At 41.2% G+C, this 19,696-nt stretch overlaps 3 protein-coding genes across 6 annotated transcripts in view; 2 read left to right on the top strand and 1 right to left on the bottom strand.

The window, feature by feature from the left end:
- Positions 1–19,696, top strand: part of LRRC2 (leucine rich repeat containing 2) — a 231,570-nt gene that overhangs the window by 121,405 nt on the left and 90,469 nt on the right. The window contains exon 3 of one of the 4 annotated variants that reach the window (XM_065599365.1): positions 257–326. The exons of 1 other annotated variant lie outside the window; for it this stretch is intronic. In XM_065599365.1, coding sequence (XP_065455437.1) covers positions 318–326 — 9 coding nt within the window. In that variant the 5' untranslated portion in view covers positions 257–317. Of the gene's footprint in view, positions 1–256; positions 327–7,518; positions 7,667–19,696 lie in introns of those variants that run through there. 2 more of the 4 variants (XM_024108745.3, XM_065599367.1) reach the window with 2 other exon arrangements.
- LOC101941994 (cryptic protein-like) lies at positions 1,231–7,442 on the bottom strand. Its single transcript, XM_024108746.3, has 6 exons — positions 7,237–7,442; positions 6,928–6,983; positions 6,670–6,825; positions 5,388–5,502; positions 5,200–5,309; positions 1,231–4,155 (listed from the first exon to the last, which is right to left on the bottom strand). Exons 1-6 carry the CDS (start codon positions 7,257–7,259, stop codon positions 4,043–4,045), a joined length of 573 nt encoding a protein of 190 aa, XP_023964514.2. The 5' UTR covers positions 7,260–7,442; the 3' UTR covers positions 1,231–4,042.
- Positions 15,716–18,396, top strand: LOC135984365 (myb/SANT-like DNA-binding domain-containing protein 2). The gene is made up of 2 exons (XM_065599357.1): positions 15,716–16,652; positions 17,776–18,396. Exons 1-2 carry the CDS (start codon positions 16,103–16,105, stop codon positions 18,288–18,290), a joined length of 1,065 nt encoding a protein of 354 aa, XP_065455429.1. The 5' UTR covers positions 15,716–16,102; the 3' UTR covers positions 18,291–18,396.

Below are 19,696 nucleotides of genomic sequence, written 5' to 3'. Positions count from 1 at the left end.
TAAAATGGTGCTTTATACTGGTAGAGCTATTCCCATGTAGGGGAGGGAATAAGTTATACCATTGTAAGGCATCTTTATATTGGTATAACTATTAGTTGCTAGGAGGGTGGGTTCTCTCTACTACTCTCCTTCCTGGAAAGATTCAAGTCTGGCTTTAATTAACAGTATTTTTTTTTTTAATTACAGTCCTTTTCAGAATTAAATACATTTTAAAAAACACAAAACAGCTACACTCATTCTGAATCATCCTATCCAGGTTTTGAAGCCACATTCGATCAGATGCTTCTAACTAGTGAGAGCATTTCCTACTGTTTACCATGCAAAAGGTAAGAAACCTGAAGCATTCAGGGCATGACCATGCTTCCAGACTGTCCCCATGTGCAGAGATGTTCAGACTAACATTTAGCTTCATGCCCCATCTTTAAGCTTTTTTGGACTGCTGTAAGATCTGGACTGATTGCCCCAGCAGCACTTTATTAACCTATTGACACAATATCTATATTAGTAATGATATTAGAAAAGAAACTACAGTAGAGTGGGAAGAAATTCAGACCCAATTTAAGATTTCTGTATTATATTTGATGAAATTATTGCCAGTGATGGCTATTCTGTACTGCAACTGGTAACCAAATGAAGTCTGGGTAATGTTTGGGAGGTAATTCTAAGAGGATAGAGAGAAGCAACTGTCCAGATATAAAATACTTCATTTTCTATAAATATTTTCTACTCCAAAAGTAAGAGTAGTTTGTGGAAGCAATGGACTAGTCCCAAGAACCAGCCTTTGTGGGTCTTCAAAGATTAGAAGAAGAATGGTCTTGTGATTTAGACTCAGCAAATCTAGAATCAATTCCTACATCAGCAATAGAGTTCCTGACCTTGGACAGGTCACTTCAATTCTCTACCTCACTTTCCTAGATGTAAAATGAAGATAATACAGCTGACTTTCTCTCCGCCTCTGTCTTGTCTATTTTAGACTGTAATCCTTTCCCACCAGGGGCTGTCTCTTCCTATGGCTGTTCAGTGCCTAGCTCAGTGATACTGTATTAATAATAATGTGATGCCCCTAGCCACAGGGCCTCCCCCTCGCCCTGTTTGATGTTTGGTCAGTCAGTCAGATCAGGAAAATTTAGACGGAAGAGAGCAACTATAGTAAGCTTCCACTTATGTATTTTTGTGATTAAAGTGACTGTCGCCAACCATGCTTATTAGAAATAAAGACAAACCCTGCTCTTAGAGGTATGTACTGCATATTAGCAGAGAACTTGTTTAATAATTATTAATTTAAAGTGCAACCTACTGAAACATTGATTTGTCAGGCCTAAATTCTTGGCACATGAAAGTTATTCTTTAAACAGATTTCGGTTACTCAAAAGTTTGCTAATGTACATACATGAGGGAATCAAATAGATTGTACCACGCAAGTCCCAGGAACATTAAGATATAATAAGTACTTTTTTCCTTGGAAGGAAGAGGAAGGTGTTCAGAAATTAAAAGGGCACTGAAGTTTATAAGAACAAACTTATAATGATAGCTTACAATTTACAAAGTTAGTAAGTTTTTACAGTAAAAGATAGTAAGCATAACAGTGTAGAAGTCTGTAGGTTGGTTCAGATCTTTGGTTCACTATAAAATTCTATAGCTTACTCCAATGTTCAAGAGCCCTAAATTTTGTTCAAGTAGCAGTAATGATAAAATAGCATAAGCAATTCTGCATTCAAGTTGACTGATATTTGTTGGAGTTTTGTGTTTTTTTGTGGTCTAGGCAGCTCAGTAAGTTTGACTTGATGTACTGTGGTTGGCCAATATTTATTGGCCAGACAAGCAGACCCAGTTTGCAGATATCATGGGTGAAATTCTGGCTGCACTGAAGTCAATGGCAAAACTCCCATTGACCTAAATGAAGCCAGAATTTTCCCCACACTATTTAGTTGGTTTTTTTAAAGCTAACACACCACAACACCCTCCCCTCAAACACACATGAAAACTGAAAGTTAGTTATTTGAAATTGTAGGCCCTTAACTGCCCTTTTAGATGCTAATTAAATATAGTGGGTTCCATTTCTGCTACATTTGTTTCTAGCTACCCAAGCCAGTGTTGTATTACCACACTATGGTGATATGGAGGTTTATTGTCATTAAACACACAACCTGAATTAAGCCCTTCGTTCCTCCCTCCCATACTTTTACATTTTAATAAAGCAGCACGGAGTAGCAGTGCTGGACAAGCACCATGACCCTAGACCAGAACACTTGTCTTCACTACTGCTGCCACAGGTAGTGGGGTAGGTCATTTTGATTAGCAGTTTGGTAATGGTAGTCAAGGTGACTAAGAAGAAAGTCATTATTTAGAATGTGACTACTTTGCTCTAGATAGCTTTTTATTTAAAAGAAGGGAAAAAAATTCTCCTAGTCACCACTACAGAGCAGTAAGGATTTTAGCACTGAAGACTCAGAGTGTGGTGCAGGAATTGGGGTGAATGCCCCCAAGAGCAAAGAGTGGTAGTGGTGAGAAATTAACACAGACATCAGCTCTCTAACTTTGAGGACTGCTCTACATCTAAAACTTGGGTCAAACTAGCTACATCATCGGGGTTCTGAAAAATGTCATACCCTGCACAACAGTTATGTTAATCTAATCTTTACTGGAGATACAGGCTTGTCTTCACTCCAGGTGTAAATTGACCTAACTTATCCTACTCCAGCTACGTGAAGGATACTTACCCTGGTGTCTTCAACTGCACTGCATCAACGAGAGACTCTCTCCAGTCAACTTCCCTTACTCTTCTCAGAGAGCTGGAGTACCGGGATCGACCAGAGAGCTCTTTGATGTTGATTTAGCAGGTCTTCACTAGACCTGCAAAATCGATCTCCCCGTAGTGAAGACCAGCCCACAGCTAAGTCGATGGAAGAATTATTCCATTGACCTAACTACAGCGAGTCTCAAGTGGTGGTAGCAAGTGTCTACAATATAGCAGAGTAGCTGTGGCACTGCCACTATATAGTGTAGTGTAGGGTTTGCCAGAGGTGTACACATTCAGCAATTTTATAAAGTGGTCTTAAAGAATTAAATAATCACTATAAAATGTATTCTAAAGTTAGCTAACTTGGGTAAAATCCTACTGCAGACAAGGCAGCTTGTAATTTCATGCAACTTGGCATGTCAAATTAAAGACTGTGGGGCACCATGGAGTTAATGTGACCTACTACCTAGTATGAAGGCTACATACTGCCTTTTCTGCACTAGGATTTTACCTCAATTAGCTAACTCAGCACTACAAAAAAAGTGTGTTCTGAAGTCATGTGGCTGTGATGTCATAAGGTGGGGGAATTACATATGGCTGGCTGATCCGAGCCTATGACACTTTTTGGATCATGAGTTGCGTTTTCTATTAAACAATCTCTAGAAGGTTTTTTTGGTGCCAGCAATTAGAATTGTTATATAGAAGTATAATTTATAACAGTCTTCCCAAGTTCACTTCATTGTAAAGCTTGGAATCTAAGGATGAGGAATATATCATGTACATTGGGTAGGAATTTACTATATTCCACTTCAGATTCAATAAAGTGAACCCACTTGCACAGTTTAAGTGGTTGTCCTACCTTTCATAGTTGCAGCTAAAACTGAAATATTACATCTTTTGTACATTAGTCTTCCCACTAAACTATTTCTTTAGTATTATCTTACAATGTTTGAGTGCAAGCTTTTAAAAAAAACCTCACTCCATTTCTGGGAAAGTCTTATAAAATTAAATAGAGATGAAATCAGTAGAGTTATATAGCAGTTATTCTAAAAAACCCTACATAAAATTGAGAGAACGATACATCTTTGCTATACATTTTAAAAATCAAAACATCCTGTAGATCCCTACAGCGGAAGTCTCCCTTGAGTTCTATGGGACTGTTAAAAGAGCTGATAAAAAACCAAACAGTACTATTACAATTCTACAGGACTTTTCCCATGGGAAAAAAAAGTCTGAAGATAAATTAAAAATAAAATCTTGATTACAAGCACAAAGACAAAACAGAAGTTTTCTATTCTGCTTTCATACTATAACATGGAATGTAAACAGTGTAAAAAGCCAGATATGTCCTGTTGGCTGCAGTTTAGAACTCATGGAAAGTATTCGGAGAATCTCCTCTTCATATTTGTCTTCATCTGAAAGGAAGAATGAAACAAGAAGGTTTCAGAGTAGCAGCTGTGTTAGTCTGTATCCGCAAAAAGAAGAACAGGAGTACTTGTGGCACCTTAGAGACTAACAAATTTATTAGAGCATAAGCTTTCGTGGACTACAGCCCACTTCTTCGATATGCATCCGAAGAAGTGGGCTGTAGTCCACGAAAGCTTATGCTCTAATAAATTTGTTAGTCTCTAAGGTGCCACAAGTACTCCTGTTCTTCTTTTTGTGAAACAAGAAGCTCTTTCAATGGTGGTCTTCTGGTTTTATTAAAAAAAGGTGAGTCCTTAGAATGCATTTCTACTGGGCAGCCACTAGCACAGGGTATTTAAAGACGGTGTGAATAGCTGCTAATACTGAACATTCACAAGATAAAAGAGTCTGAGCTTTTACAGTCCTCACTATCATTCAGTCTGTAAACTCTAAATAGCTGGCAGAAGTCAAATTCTTTAACTGTAGGTCATCCAATTTACTAGCTTTGGCAACACAGAAATTTTGGATAAGAAGCCAACTCCTGTTTTATTGCAAGTCACATAATATTTGGTGTTTTTCTTAAGGCCCTAGCTGCTGGAATCAAACAATTGCATGAGAATCTCAGCTTTCATTAAACAGAAAATAAAAGTAAGCTTCTAACACCGTCAGTTACGGGGGGGGGGGGGGGGGGGGGAAAGGGGTTGAGAATCTTAAAACATTGAGTGTATGCTCTAAAGGCACAGAAACTAGAACCCAAAGTTTGGCTTAAAGAAAAAAATCTCAGGATATTTTGTGACCCTGACTCATGGTTTTTGAAAGCCTGGAATTGGCACTAGTGCAGACTATTGAAATTACAGTGATGGCGATAGTGCCTCTTTTGAGAATAGTTACTAAACAGATTCATCTTCCAAGACTTAAGACATTAAGTTTCTTGTTTCTAATGTTTGCATTAAGCTTGTTTGTAACCTACAGCTTTAGATCCTGTTTATGTTAAGGAGGAGGATGGAAGATTATGCATCTGCTACCTCATTCTCTTAAGCAAATTTACTTACCACAACCATCTTGAAACATTTGTGGGATACAATGCAAAGTCCCATAAACACATTTGCATAGGGAACAATCTTTCTGTAGCCAGTTTCCATGGAGAACAGCACCACAGTCTCTGTTAAGAAGAACAGATTTCAGATTTTAAAGATGATCCCATTGGAACAAAATACACCACTTTCATCCGTTCCTTTACCTTTTCCGTTCATCAAAGTCACAGTATCGCCCAGTGAAATATTTTGGACATGCACAAAAACTGCCTAGGATACAGGTTCCTCCATTTTTGCAGCAGTGTCTATTTAACTTCTTGCCTGGGGTTTTGAAAAAAAAATGATTAAACTTATTTGCATGCCTATCAGCACTTGACAGCTATAAATGGGGATCCCTTTCACCTGCACTGAAATACATGGAACTAGACAGACAGTGAGAAATAGATATTTAGTAAAGAATTAGAAGACGTGTCCTTTTAACAAGAGGTTACTTGAGTTTTGGACACCTATACCTTAGTACCAATACAGACTAAGAACCAACACAGCCCTTCAGTCCCATGATTTTCTCATGTTATTGTCTACCACACTGAAGTCAAGGGGTGTGTGTGTGGGGGGAACCTAGGTCCACAAAGTTGTTTTTAGTAAAATGATCCCAATCCACTGTGATCAGGAAAACTTTACTATCATGTGACTAGTATAACTTGGCAATGATATGGGGAAGGCTTTTGAGTATCTTTTCAGTTAAAGCTACAGCTAAAGGAAGAAGTGTCAAGAGATTTATTAAACAAGAAATTAGTGCCTTGTAGAAATTGTAAAGACTACTATGCAAAAAGCTATATTGGACTAATTTGTTTGTTTTTTCACCATCAAGAACAATTCTATGGCCTAATGCAGAGCAAAATATTTTCAAGATGCAGCAAGTAAATTTAATTTCCAACCCGACGTCCATTATTTAAAACATATTTGATTTTACTTAAACCAACAGAGGATGCATTCATAGCAATCTCAATAGTTGGGGTCTGGAACAAAAGATTTTAAAAAAGCCTCAATTAGCCCTGGGTAAATACTGTCAAGTGTTTACTCATTGGAATTGCCTTGGCCAGTGATCATGCCTTAGTTCACTGGCAGGAAGGTTTGCAGAAACATTGGAGTTTACTTGGCTATTGGAGAATAATCAAAGAAAGTTCACCTTCCATAAGCATTCACATCAGAAATGTGACTTTAAAGAATAGAATCACAGGGAATAGAAACATATAGAGTGACTTAGGTGGCCCATGCCCAGATATGGGCTACAGAACAAGATTTATTTGTTTAATGTCTTTAATAAGTAATGAGTGCACATAGACAGTTAGCAAAACAGAGCAGAGGTAATTTTCAAGTTAGTTATTCATTATGAATTATTCCCCTAGCACTCTGCTCACTACTAATATGGTAGAAAGACTGGTGCTGGTACAGTTCTCCTGATTATACATAAATGCATTAACTTACTGTCTGTAAGGCCAATAAAAGGTACATGAGATTGCAGCTCTGAAAAGCCATTTGTTTCATTAATGGTCTTCAGGGAAAAGTCAAAATATCTCAGAGGTGGCTGTGTTCCAAGAACAGCCAGATTTGTCCTGTACTTTGGGTTCCTTTCTTCATGCTCTTAATTGGAATATAGAGAAATACATTTATATAGTATAAGAATCAAAGGTAATATTTTAAAGACCCCCGTTGCCATTCAACCAATAAGAAAAATCCTCTTACCAGTTCTCAATTCCAGCTTAACAGTGTCAGAGAACAGAGCCAAAATGAAAACCCATCTAAAACAGATAGAGAACTCAACTTAGTTGCAAAGAAGAAACAAAATTACAGTTTGACAGAAGGGGGAGGAAGGGAAAAAAACCCATAATACAGGTAAATATTCAGTTATTAAAATTTCAGCTCTCATCTTAAGTAATTACTGCCAAGTGGGAAAAAAAAAGAAAAAAAAAAAGAAAACCTTTTTCTTTAAGATAACAAAAAGTCAGTTAAAAAGTTGACTGTTGCAAAGGTGATGTTCTCAATGTTTCTAACCTAGTTGAGACCCTCTTCCTCATTATCCTTCTGTCTCAGGAGACAAATGCTGTAAAAATAACTTCAGTATTCCACCAACGTAACAGGCACCTTCATTTACTGGCTAGGACCATCATCCACAGAGAAACCTGGAAGCAACTTTCTTTGTTTTGCCTGGTAGAAACAAGCAGAGAACTGTTAGTGTTACTTTAGCTTTTCCTTGTAACAGGTCAATCAATAAACAATTGAAAGTTAATTATCACCTGTCTACCCTCCTCCACACACTGATATCTCCACTAGAGCTCATTTAAAGGGACAACAGAACTGAGCTTGCTGCCACCAATGAATACTCCCCCAATCTCCACTTCAGTGAAGTTACTTGTTATTTACACTTGTGTAAGCAGAGGTGGGCCCAATATCTTTTAGAAGGGCCAGCAGACAGACCCCTCAGGTGAGTGGATATGACTTGTCTACTATTGTATGCAGCATTGTTGTAGCTGTGGTGGGCCCAGGATATTAGAGAGACAAGATGGGTGAGGTAATATCTTTTATTGGACTGACTTCTGTTGCTGAGAGACAAGCTATTGAGCTTACATTCAGCTCTTCTTCAGGTCACAGAGCTCTGTGTAAGCTCAAAAGCATGTCTCGCTCACCAACAGAAATAGGTCCAATACAATATATTATCTCACCCAACTAGTCTCACCTGCTGTTAAGTTACACACTCACTGTACACTGGTAAATGACTACACAGGGGCAAGGCAGTGGAGAATCAGGACTGGAAGTCTTGCTTTCACTAGGGAAATTTTTGCAAAGTTTCATACTGTTACTAACGATGGTCCAGCTCCACCAGTATTAGCAATGGTGGGAGCGCTTGTGTTGATGGAGCATAGCTAGTGCTAGTATTTTAAGTATTGTCATCTAACCCTGTTTGGAACAAATCTAATGAAATGTTTGCAAAATTTCCCCAGTGTAGTGTGGTCTTTGAAAAAAAAAAAATCAAGCAACTTTTTTCTCATGTGAAAAATTTTGTGAGCATTATGTAAAATAACTTGCAAGCTAACTTTTGAAAATGTAGCCCTGCATATTTAGATATAAATTGTTGTTTACTAAAATTTAGCTTTAGGCATTAACATGTGTCCTGGAATGTCTCTTTGTTCCCCTGTTTTGATATGAAACAAAAAGAAATATACAGAGTACAAACCTTGTTTCTTCTAGAACATAGTAGAGGAAACATTTTCAAGTTGTAGGGTGCTGTGTAGCACTTCTTTGCATAGGCATCTTCCCCCCCCCCCTTCTTCTTTTAGTTTCTTGGTGTTAAATTGAACTGGCAGCATTACAGGCCATTTTAAATCAATGCTCTCAGAACTGCAAGAACTGTGAAGCTGCCAATGAAGAGTCAATGAGGAGACAGTGATAGTAGTTATCAGCTCCTCCACATAAATATCCTGAGCATTAGAGCTGGGTGAACCTTCCAAGTTTGATTAAAAAGGGATTAATGATTTTTTTGTATGAGAACAAATTTGTGTGGGTTTGTAAACTATAAAGTTTGAAGAGGTTTGTATTTAAATGAACCCAGTTTTCCAATGGGCAAATATTATTGCAAACCTTTAGGCAAGGCCTGGGTTTGACAAATTCATACAGTTTTGCATGGGTTTGCTCCATTTAATTAGTTTGCAAGAACTAGAAGGGGCTTTAGACCCAAAATCTGATCTAAGGGAAACAGATGTATTATTTGTGCATGGTATTTGTGCATTATTTGAAAGCATGGTAGGGGCTTTACATGCAGTTCTGACGAGAAGGGGGTTGATTCTCATTTCATTTATGTTAGCGTGATGGAGTGTCTACTGAGATGAGAACGAGGCCCCTTGGGTTGGATCCTTGGTTGGTGTAAATTGGTGTGGTTCCATTGACTTCAATGGCACTATTCTGATTTACACCAGTTGAGAATCTGATTCATAGTCTTTAATTACATATTCATAAAATAAACCAAGTCTTCAGATGGTGTAACTTGGCACTATTCTGCTGAGGTCACTGGACAGATACAAGTTTACACTAGATGAGGCTCTAACCCAATATTTTTTCTGTAGGATCCCTGCCTCATCCAGTGTGCAGGTTAGACCGAGTGCAGTGAATGAGTCAGGGACATGGGAACTTCAGAGATTCTGCAAATCTCTATCTTAGTTTGGCCAGATTCTTTTTGCAATTGCCAGGGTGTAAATGCAGAGACCTCAGAAACATCTGAACTCCTAGGAAGTGGAAAGGCCTAACTGGTGGAAACTTAAGATGGGAGTGAAAAAATCTTGAAGCAAGAAGTAATTTGCATAGACACATAGGGATGTGTGGAGGAAAACAGGTACAAATTAAATAGCACAGGAAGTCCTAGAAGTGAGGAAAGCAGTGCCAAAAAAAGTAAGAAAGGAGCATTGGTGGTAGACTCCTCAAGTTAAATAATCTATTGAGAAGAACAAGGTAACTTTTAATAAGCGGCAGGCCAGTGGCTTGAGCAGTGATAAAATGGTGAATATGGAGTCAAAAAATGAGGCCAAAAGAAGAGCTGCAACAGCTAAAAATGTTGTTGTGACAAGCTATATAACTGACTAGAAGAACATGAGGGAGAGAAGACTATCTACAAACTAGTTAAGGAAACAGAGAAGACAATGGATGTGAATGAGTTTGCTCATATTAGAAATAATCATGGTATACTGCAAATGAATGGTCAATCAATCACTAAAATCTGGAGTAATTATTTTGAAAGAGTGATGGATGAAGTGAACCCCAGGGAGGAACTAAGGGCTAGTCTACACTAGAATTGCTACAGCAGGCAGCTGTAGCAGTGTGGCTGCACTGCTATAGCGCTGTTAGTGCAGATGTTCTATGCTGACCTCCCCCATCAACAATTATTCCACCTCTCCGAGCAGCGGCAGCTATGTCGGCAGAAGAGCGTCTCACACTGACCTAAGAGCTGGTGAGGACAGCGCTTGCCTCAGCAGAATTTAAATTGCTCGGGGGGAGGGGTGATTTTTAATAAGCGCTAACGTGTACAAGCCCTAAAACCATGTAAACTGAACTGAGGAGAGATAGATTGAATACAGGAGGAAGAGAATTCTAGAATAGATGCACTTAAGAAAATGAAAAAGGAGACAGCACCTGGGCCAGATAAAGTACTAGTGGATGCACTGAGGTCGTTGGAAAGGGAAGTCACTGGATTTATGGCTTATTACAACAATCTGTAACCTACTAACCCCCCTTTTTGTCCTATGACTGCAGAGGTGTTAATGGGCCACTTCACCTTGAATAATCCTGTAGAATATGTGCTAACTACTTATGCTAAAGAATCTGTTCTGTCTTGCATTTAGCTGTGATGCTCCAGTACCTTTCCCAGATCTGAAGAAGAGCTCTGTGTAGCTCAAAAGCTTGTCTCTCTCACCAACAGAAGTTGGTCTAGTAAAAGATATTACCTCACCCAGTTTGTCTCTCTTGTATTTTACAAGTCTGTTCAATGATATTCTTAAGAAAGAGAAAATGCCAGATGAATGGCATAAAAGCTTTGAAAAAACAACGAGGAATCTGGTGGCACCATAAAGACTAACAAATTTATTTGGGCATAAGCTTTCGTGCTTACTTACTTCTTACTCCTCATTGTTTTTGTGGATATAGACTCACTCGGCTACCCCTCTGATACATAAAAGCTTTGTAGTGCCAATTTTTAAACATAAAGGAGATATTACACTGTGTGTGTGCTAGTTATTGCCCAATTCAGCTGCTGTCACATGCTATGAAAGTATGGGAGGACGTTATTGAAATGCATCTGCTTAAAACAATTGAAATTCAGAAGGGTCAGTGTAGATTTATGCTGGGATGGAGTACAATTGATGCCATATTTGTCCAACAAATCCTCATGGAGAAGTTTAGAGAAAAGGGCATGATCTTTGTCACAGAGTGCTCCCTCAGCAGTGTGTCACCTCACAGACATAAACACTCCCAGACTGTTTTCCTTTCACTGCACATACCTTTTATGCTTTCACTCTTTTTCACATAGAACATAACACACACATCTTGTAGCAAGAGGTTTCCACACAGTCTCTCTCCTCAGCACAGTTCACCTTCTGAACTCCCCCTTGCTTCCTGTTCCTTCTACTTATATCCTTCCAAATACAGCATTAGCCCAGTAATTACCACCCAGATGCCCATAATCCCTCAACAGAAACTGTTTAATTGCTCACAACTGAGTCTGGATCCTTTTACATGCTGCAGCATGTTAGTGATCAGGGTGCTGCTGCGGCTAGCACTCTGTCACAGCGTTTCAGAGACTTGGAGAAGGTGTATGATTTTATACCAAGAGAATTGATTTGGTGGAGTTTGTGATGGAGAGGTATGCTGGAAGAATATGTCCTATCTTATCCAGTTTATTTATGGTGGAGCGACTGCCATAGTCAAAACCAAATGGGGCTACAGGAGAGAATTTCCAGATAATGTAGACCAGCAGCAGGGGTCAGTGTTGAGCCTCTTTTTTGTTTGCAGTTATCTTAGATGTGATAAGTGAGAATATATGAAGCCGACCTCCTTAGAATATGCTGTTTTCTGATGATTTAGGGATATGTGCAGAAGATTGTGAGACCCTGCAAACCGGCTTTGAACAGCAGCAGTGCAGTTTGGAGCAGGCGGGACTTAACGTTGATGTTGGTAAGACTGAGGCTATGATAACTGTGAGAGGAGAACCAATCATAAAGGATATTACAGGCAGAAATCTTAAGAGTGAGAAAAGAATTGAATTATCTAGGATGAATGGTTGCTGACAATGGGCCACTCTCCTAAGTGATACCTGGCAATGTACCAAAGCTGCTTGGTGGGAGTTGACCCCAGTTCTCTGTGATAAAAAGATGACAAAGTTAAAAGGTAGAGTGTATACAACTGTAATTTGACCCATCCTAATGCATAGAACAGAGACTTGGTCAGCCACAAGAAAAGAAATCAGTATGCTTTCCACCAGGAAAATGAAGATGTTGAGATGATGAAATGGTTGGACACTTTGTGACAGGACATGAAGTGAGGTTGTGAGAGGCTTAATGTGGGTTGCCTCAGTTGAAGACAGAGAAGCTAGGCTACATTGCTGTGGACATGTCCAACAGAGATCTGAGAGTTTTATATTAGTAACATGGCCCTTGAAATGATGGTGGATGGAAGATGAGTAACGGGGATGTCAGCGACTTGATACATGAACTGGATATAAGTGGACCTTAGAGAGAACAATTTACATGACAGCCACATGTACAATCATGAGTTTTTTGGAAGAAAGCTATAAAAGTCACTGATTCTGAATTGGGAAGTAGAAAGAAAGGAGAGGAGTGTAAATCTGGAGTAGATTTACTCTGAAATTGTTCTAGTGTAACTGAAAGTACATATGAACCCTCATGGGACAGGCTGGAAAATGTGTAGTAAATGATGCTGGGTTGCATAGTGAAAAAGGCAGAATTCCAGAGGACGGTGAATATGATAGTTGCACTGCAGAGGATGTGGGAGGTAGCAATCAGGAAATGTTAGGAATGTAGGCACAACAAATGATACTTATTGTGACAGTTTTTACAACTTTTTTCTTCTTTTATTTTTTTGTCGTGAGTATTCTTAAAAGGAAATTAAAATTAAGCAAACTGCCAACTGTGTTCACTAAGGACTAGATTTTGACTTGGACTACACACCCATATAGGGGAGTTAGAACCCAGACCTTGGGTCATAGTACGCAGGTGTAAGTTGGCACTGTGCAGACACCAGTCCGCCCCAGAGCAGCTGGATGAGAAACAGGAGGGAATGGGAGAACCTTGGTTGTGGCCTTCCATCCCATGCACTAGCCACCGCAAATTACTATCCATCTGAAGCAACGGACAAGCAGGGAAGGAATTGTCCCTCAGAGTGACGGTATGACTACTGGCAGCTTAGACACTATCTCTTATTGTTGGTGGTATTTTTATGATCCTAATCACTGTAATATCTGAGCATTTCACAATCTTTAATTAATGTATCCTCATAATAACCCTGTGAGGTAGGAAAGTGCTACTATCCCCATTTTATAGATGAGGAGCTTAGGCATAGTGACACTGAGTGACCAAGGGCAAGGTCACTCATGGCTTGTCTATACTTACCAGGGGATCAACGAGCAGTGATCGATGCATCGGTGGTAGATTTAGCAGGTCTAGTGAAGACCTGGTAAATCAATCGCAGGTTGCTCTCCCGTCGACTCCTGTACTCCACCGGATCGAGAAGAGTAAGGGGAGTCAACGGGAGAGTGTCTCCCATTGACATTGCGTATTGTGGACCCCGCAGTAAATAGATCTAAGCTATGTTGATTTGAGTTACGCTATTCATGTAACTCAAATTGCGTAGCTTAGATCGAATTTCCCCTGTAGTGTAGACAAGGCTTCAGGAAGTCTGTAGTAGAAGAGGGAACTGAATCCAAGTCTCTTAAATCCCAGATTAGTGCCCTACCCACTGGACCATTCTTCCTTACTCAGAGCTGCACCTAAAAGTGCAATATAGCTCTTAGCTATGAAAAAATACATCTCCCCATAAACTTTTGAATCTGCTAGTGCCTGGCCCTCAAAGATATAAACCTTCTTTAATGCTGCAAATATTCTTTCTTCAGTTTACATGCTACAAGCCTGTGATTTTTGGAGCTAAATATTTTTAGTTCTGATTCCCCTGCTGCCTGTTTGCAGGTTAGCTGTAATTATCAGTAGAGCTAGTTTAAAAATGGAAACATTTTCCATTGAAAATTATTTTCATTCTTTGTTTATTTTTAACTTCTTGAAATTTTCTGACCAGCTCTAACCATGAAGCCATTCTACCATCATAAAAACTCTCAACTTTAGACATTTACCAAGATACAGTTATTTATAAATCTGTAACAATGTCATTAAAATTGCACTGAAGGTTTGACTTATTAAAACTTCCTTTCCAAATCTAAATGACGAATGCTGGTCCTAATGGGACAACTCATTTCAACAAATTAAATACTTAGTAACTGTTTTTTTTTTTAAATATTACAGTCCTCCAGGTTAATTATTTTAAATTTATTGTTTAATCTGTGTGTAATGCAAGTCAGAAATCATTAGTTCTTTGCACATGGATTCTTCATTCTTCCATGCAATTCATCATCTTGTGTGATGAGCTGCACTGTCTCCACTTGTAATTACCTTTTGTAATTACCACTGCCCCCACTTGTCATGTTTGCTCAACAGAGCGAAAGATAATATATATAATGGTTAGAGCACCTTTAGTACTTACTGTTGACATTGATACAAAACCCAACTGCTTAAACCTGTACTTAGAATGAGAAATTTTCTCTTTGGTGAGTTACTAGGAGTATGGGGAATCCGGTACGCTTATGCCAGGGATGATACTTCATTTGTTGCTCTATATTTGTTTTCATGGTGTTCAGCACTTGTTAATTGGCTCCATGAATCATGTACAGAGGAAAACATTGACCATTTCAGAGTGAATTACCCTATCAACACTAATGTCAATACATTGCATGTTATGCATGGTCATAACATTAAAATTAAATTTTTACCACCTCCACCCCTCCCTTCTCATTCTTGTTCCTACTCTCTTTTTGTCCTCTTCCTCAAAACTAGCACAATACATTAAAAAACAAACAAACAACAAACCCAACCCTACAGCCTCACATGAGGACATTGTTTTTCCTTCCTTTAAATGTCCTTTGCAATTGTGATTTGATGTTAATAGTCGTGTGGAGACCTCGGGTACTGCCTCTTGGAGGTTGATGTTGCCAGCTCCCATGCTGCTTTGTTGTACATTTCTTTCTTCTCTCTGCTGGTAGTATGGGACAGTACGTACAGCAGAGAAAGAAGGACTACATCACTAACTGGGCTCTGGTAGCACTAGAACTATAGTGAATCTTTTCCTATGAAATCTGAACCCAAGAAAAATTCACTAATATTTTTTACTTTACAACTCCAAATCCAGTTTTATTACCTTGAAATGTTAATTTGGGCAAACTTCTTCCTTTTCACATGGACACTTTGTCTGCTGATCCTTTTATCTGTACACAGAGTTACCATATTTACTTGAGCACTCACTGACACATTTATTAGGTCATGGAAGTGTCAACTAAATTTAAATCTAATAAACAAGATGACACTGAGATGAGAACTTACACACTAAGCTTTTTTGCTGTTTTTATCTAGATAAACTCCCAGTGGGAGAGGATCAGGTTCATTACCAAGAAATAGATACTGCTTGTTCTTCTGTTCACAGTTTTTATAAGTATGGATTAAAACTTTTCTTTTCCCTTGTTGCTCTCTTCTTTATAAAGTTATGATCAACAATTTGGCAAAAGTACAAATACTGCCCTGGGGGAGCTTGCTGCCCTATGGTGAGACTTACAGGCAACATTACATAGCAAAGCAAATCACAACTTAGTTTTTAAAAACTGTTGGGCTAAATTTATCACTGAGGCCAATGAAGTTATGCCAGGGATAAATTTGTCTTAGGCCTGGTCTACACTACGACTTTAATTCGGATTTATCAGCTTTAATTCGAATTAACCCTGTAACCGTCCACACAACGACGCTAGTTAATTCGATGTAAAGGGCCCTTTAAATCGATTTCTGTACTCCACCCCAACGAGCGGAGTAGTGCCAAAATCGATTTTAACAATTCGAATTAGGGTTAGTGTGGCCGCAATTCGATGGTATTGGCCTCCGGGAGCTATCCCACAGTGCATCATTGTGACCGCTCTGGACAGCAATCTAAACTCGGATGCACTGGCCAGGTAGACAGGAAAAGCCCCGCGAACATTTGAATTCCATTTCCTGTTTGCACAGCGTGGAGAGCACAGGTGACCACAGATACCTCATCAGCACAGGTAACCATGCAGGCTGATAATCGAAAAAGAGCACCAGCATGGACCGTGAGGGAGGTACTGGATCTGATCGCTGTATGGGGAGAGGATTCAGTGCTTGCAGAACTTCGTTCTAAAAGACGAAATGCAAAAATTTTTGAAAAAATCTCCAAGGGCATGATGGAGAGAGGCCACAATAGGGACTCAGATCAGTGCCGCGTGAAAGTCAAGGAACTCAGACAAGCCTATCAGAAAACAAAGGAGGCAAACGGTCGCTCCGGGTCAGAGCCGCGGACATGCCGCTACTACGCCGAGCTGCATGCAATTCTAGGGGGGGCTGCCACCACTAACCCACCTGTGTTCGTGGATTCTGGGTCGGGGATAGTCTCGACGCCTGAGGATTCTGCCGATGGGGTAGAGGAGGAGGAGGAGGAGGAGGATGAGCTTGCAGAGAGCACACAGCACTCCATTCTCCCCAACAGCCAGGATCTTTTTATCACCCTGACTGAAGTACCCTCCCAAGCCTCCCAAGCCTCCCAAGCCAGTACCCAAGACTCTGACCCCATGGAAGGCACCTCAGGTGAGTTTACCTTTTAAAATATAAAACTTGTTTTAAAAGCAAACGGTTTTTAATGATTACTTTGCCTGACTTTGCATTCGCGGTCAGTTCAGCTACTGGAAAAGTCTGTAGCTATTGGAAAAGTCTGTTAACGTGTCTGGGGATGGAGCGGAAATCCTCCAGGGACATCTCAATGAAGCTCTCCTGGAGGTACTCCGAAAGCCTTGCCAGAAGGTTTCTGGGCAGTGCATCTTTATTCCCTCCTCCATGGTAGGACACTTGACCACGCCATGCTTGCAGCAAGTAATCTGGTATCATTGCCTGACAAAGCCTGGCAGCGTATGGTCCCGGTGTTTGCTGGCATTCAAGCAACATCCGTTCTTTATCTTCTTGTGTAATCCTCAGGAGAGTGATATCACTCCTGGTAACCTGGTTGAAATACGGGAACTTAATTAAGGGGACAGAGGTGGCCGTTCCTACTGGGCTGTTTGCCTGTGGCGGAAAATAAATCCTTCCCTGCAGTTAGCCAAGCGCAGATGGGAAATTGGCCCTGAGTTTTTCGCGTTTGGCTAGCAGGGATCTTCCCTGTTACCAGCCACGCGGTGGGGGGAGGGGTACTGTGATCATCCCAGAGAATTCATGGCGAGGGGGGGGGGCGGCGGTGGGGGGGGGATTAGTTTGGTGCCTGTAGGGATCTTCCCTGATACCAGCCACGCGGTGGGGGGGAGGGGTACCGTGGTTAGTTTGTTTTCTGGTGCTGCTGAATGTTAACAGAAAAACCGCAGCACTCTACTTGCCCAGACAAGCCCCACCACACTCCCCCCCCCCCCCCCCCAACTGGCTGAGATTGGCCAGGCTTCTGCAGCACTCTACAAGCTATGCTTGGTATGTGGGAAAGTAGGGCGCAGAAGCTGTAAGAGAATGGCTTACCATGGCCGCATGCAAGCAGAATTCTGTTGCCCAGACCTGTGATCTCTAGCAGCAAAGCCACAGGCACTCAGCATTAAGAGGCAAAATGCGACCTTGCACAGAAATCACATGTGCTATGTAATGTGAACAGTGTTGGTCACCGTGAAAGAGTATAAGCATTGTTCTGCAAAATGTAGCTTTTAAAACAATTCTCTCTTTTTTCCCCTCCCTACAGCAGCTGCAAATTCCTCAAGCCTCCCTCCTCCATCCCGAAGGTTATCACAGATAAGGCGTCGTAAAAAAAAGACGCGAGAAGAGATGTTTTCTGAAATTATGCAATCCAGCAGGAGTGACAGAGCTCATCTGAATGAGTGGAAGGAAACAGTTTCAAAGTATAGGAAAGAAGTCAGTGAACGTGAGGAGAGGAGGGACCAACGTGAGGACATGAGGGACCAACGTGAGGAGAGGAGAGACCAACGTGAGGAGAGGAGAGACGCTCGAGATGAGAGGTGGCGTCAGGAAGACCAGAGGATGAAGGAAGCAACGCTGGGGCTGCTCCAGCGTCTGGTGGAGGTTCAGGAACGGCTGCTGGAAAACAGACTGCCGCTTCAGCCCCTGTTCCACCCTCCCCCCTCCCCATGTTCCGTATCCTCCTCACCCAGACGTGTAAGAACGCGGGGGGGGAGGCTCCGTACACCTTCCCATTCCACCCCAGTAGACAGCCCAAGCAAAAGGCTGTCATTTTTTTAACCTTTTCTTTGTGGCTTTTTCCTTCCCAGTAATCCTCCTCCCAAATACCACCCGGGTTCCCTCCCTCTTTTTCTAATCTATTAATAAAGAATAAATGATTTTTAAATGATAGTGACTTTATTTGGTTTGAAAGAAAGCTGGGGGAAGGGGGAGGGTGGGTTCCTTACAGAAAATCAGTCAATAAAGGGGGCGGGTTTTCATGAAGGAGAAACAAACAGATATTTCACACTGTAGCCTGGCCAGCCATGAAACTGGTTTTTAAAGCTTCTCTGATGCACACCGCTTCATGGTGTGCTCTTCTAATCGCCCTGGTGTCTGGCTGCGCGTAATCAGCAGCCAGGCGATTTGCCTCAGCCTCCCACCCTGCCATAAAGGTCTCCCCCTTACTTTCACAGAGATTGTGGAGCACACAGCAAGCAGAAATAACAATGGGGAGATTTCTTTGGCTGAGGTCAGAGCGAGTCAATAATGATCTCCAGCGGCCTTTTAAACGGCCAAATGCACATTCTACCACCATTCTGCACTTGCTTAGCCTGTAGTTAAACAGCTCCTGACTCCTGTCCAGGCTGCCTGTGTATGGCTTCATGAGCCATGGCATTAAGGGGTAGGCTGGGTCCCCAAGAATAACTATGGGCATTTCAACATCCCCAACGGTTATTTTCTGGTCCGGAAAGTAAGTCCCTTGCTGCAGCCCTTTAAACAGAGTTGTGTTCCTGAAGACGCGAGCGTCATGAACCCTTCCCGCCCAGCCCGCATTGATGTTGGTGAAACGTCCCTTGTGATCCACAAGTGCTTGCAGCACCATTGAAAAGTACCCCTTGCGGTTTATGTACTCGGTGGCTTGGTGCTCCGGTGCCAAGATAGGGATATGGGTTCCGTCTATCGCCCCACCACAGTTAGGGAATCCCATTGCAGCAAAGCCATCCACTATGGCCTGCACATTTCCCAGAGTCACAAACTTTCGTAGCAGCACCTGAGTGATTGCTTTGGCTACTTGCATCACAGCAGCCCCCACAGTAGATTTTCCCACTCCAAATTGATTCCCGACTGACCGGTAGCTGTCTGGCGTTGCAAGCTTCCACAGGGCTATCGCCACGCGCTTCTCAACTGTGAGGGCTGCTCTCATCTTGGTATTCTGGCGTTTCAAGGCAGGGGACAGCAAGTCACAAAGTTCCATGAAAGTGCCCTTACGCATGCGAAAGTTCCGCAGCCACTGGGAATCGTCCCAGACCTGCAACACTATGCGGTCCCACCAGTCTGTGCTTGTTTCCCTTGCCCAGAATCGGCGTTCCATGTTTAGAATCTGCCCCATTAACAACATGATCTCCAAAGCACCGGGGCCTGTGGTTTCACTGAATTCTGTATCCGTGTCCGTGTCCATGTCCTCATCATGCTTGTCGCTGCGC

Source organism: Chrysemys picta, chromosome 6 (assembly GCF_011386835.1).
Source record: "Chrysemys picta bellii isolate R12L10 chromosome 6, ASM1138683v2, whole genome shotgun sequence".
In the NCBI taxonomy this organism is placed as follows: Eukaryota; Metazoa; Chordata; order Testudines; family Emydidae; genus Chrysemys; species Chrysemys picta.
This window is presented reverse-complemented; position numbering and strand designations above follow the sequence as displayed.

Coding starts and splice junctions, on each gene's coding strand:
- LOC101941994 (XM_024108746.3), bottom strand. CDS start 7,259: ATGAGGAAGAGGGTCTCAACTAG. Junction 6,826..6,927: donor TAAGCTGGAATTGAGAACTG/GTAAGAGGATTT, acceptor ATTCCAATTAAG/AGCATGAAGAAAGGAACCCA. Junction 5,503..6,669: donor TTTTATTGGCCTTACAGACA/GTAAGTTAATGC, acceptor TCAAAACCCCAG/GCAAGAAGTTAAATAGACAC.
- LOC135984365 (XM_065599357.1), top strand. CDS start 16,103: ATGCAGGCTGATAATCGAAAAAGAGCACCAGCATGGACCGTGAGGGAG. Junction 16,653..17,775: donor CCCCATGGAAGGCACCTCAG/GTGAGTTTACCT, acceptor CCCTCCCTACAG/CAGCTGCAAATTCCTCAAGC.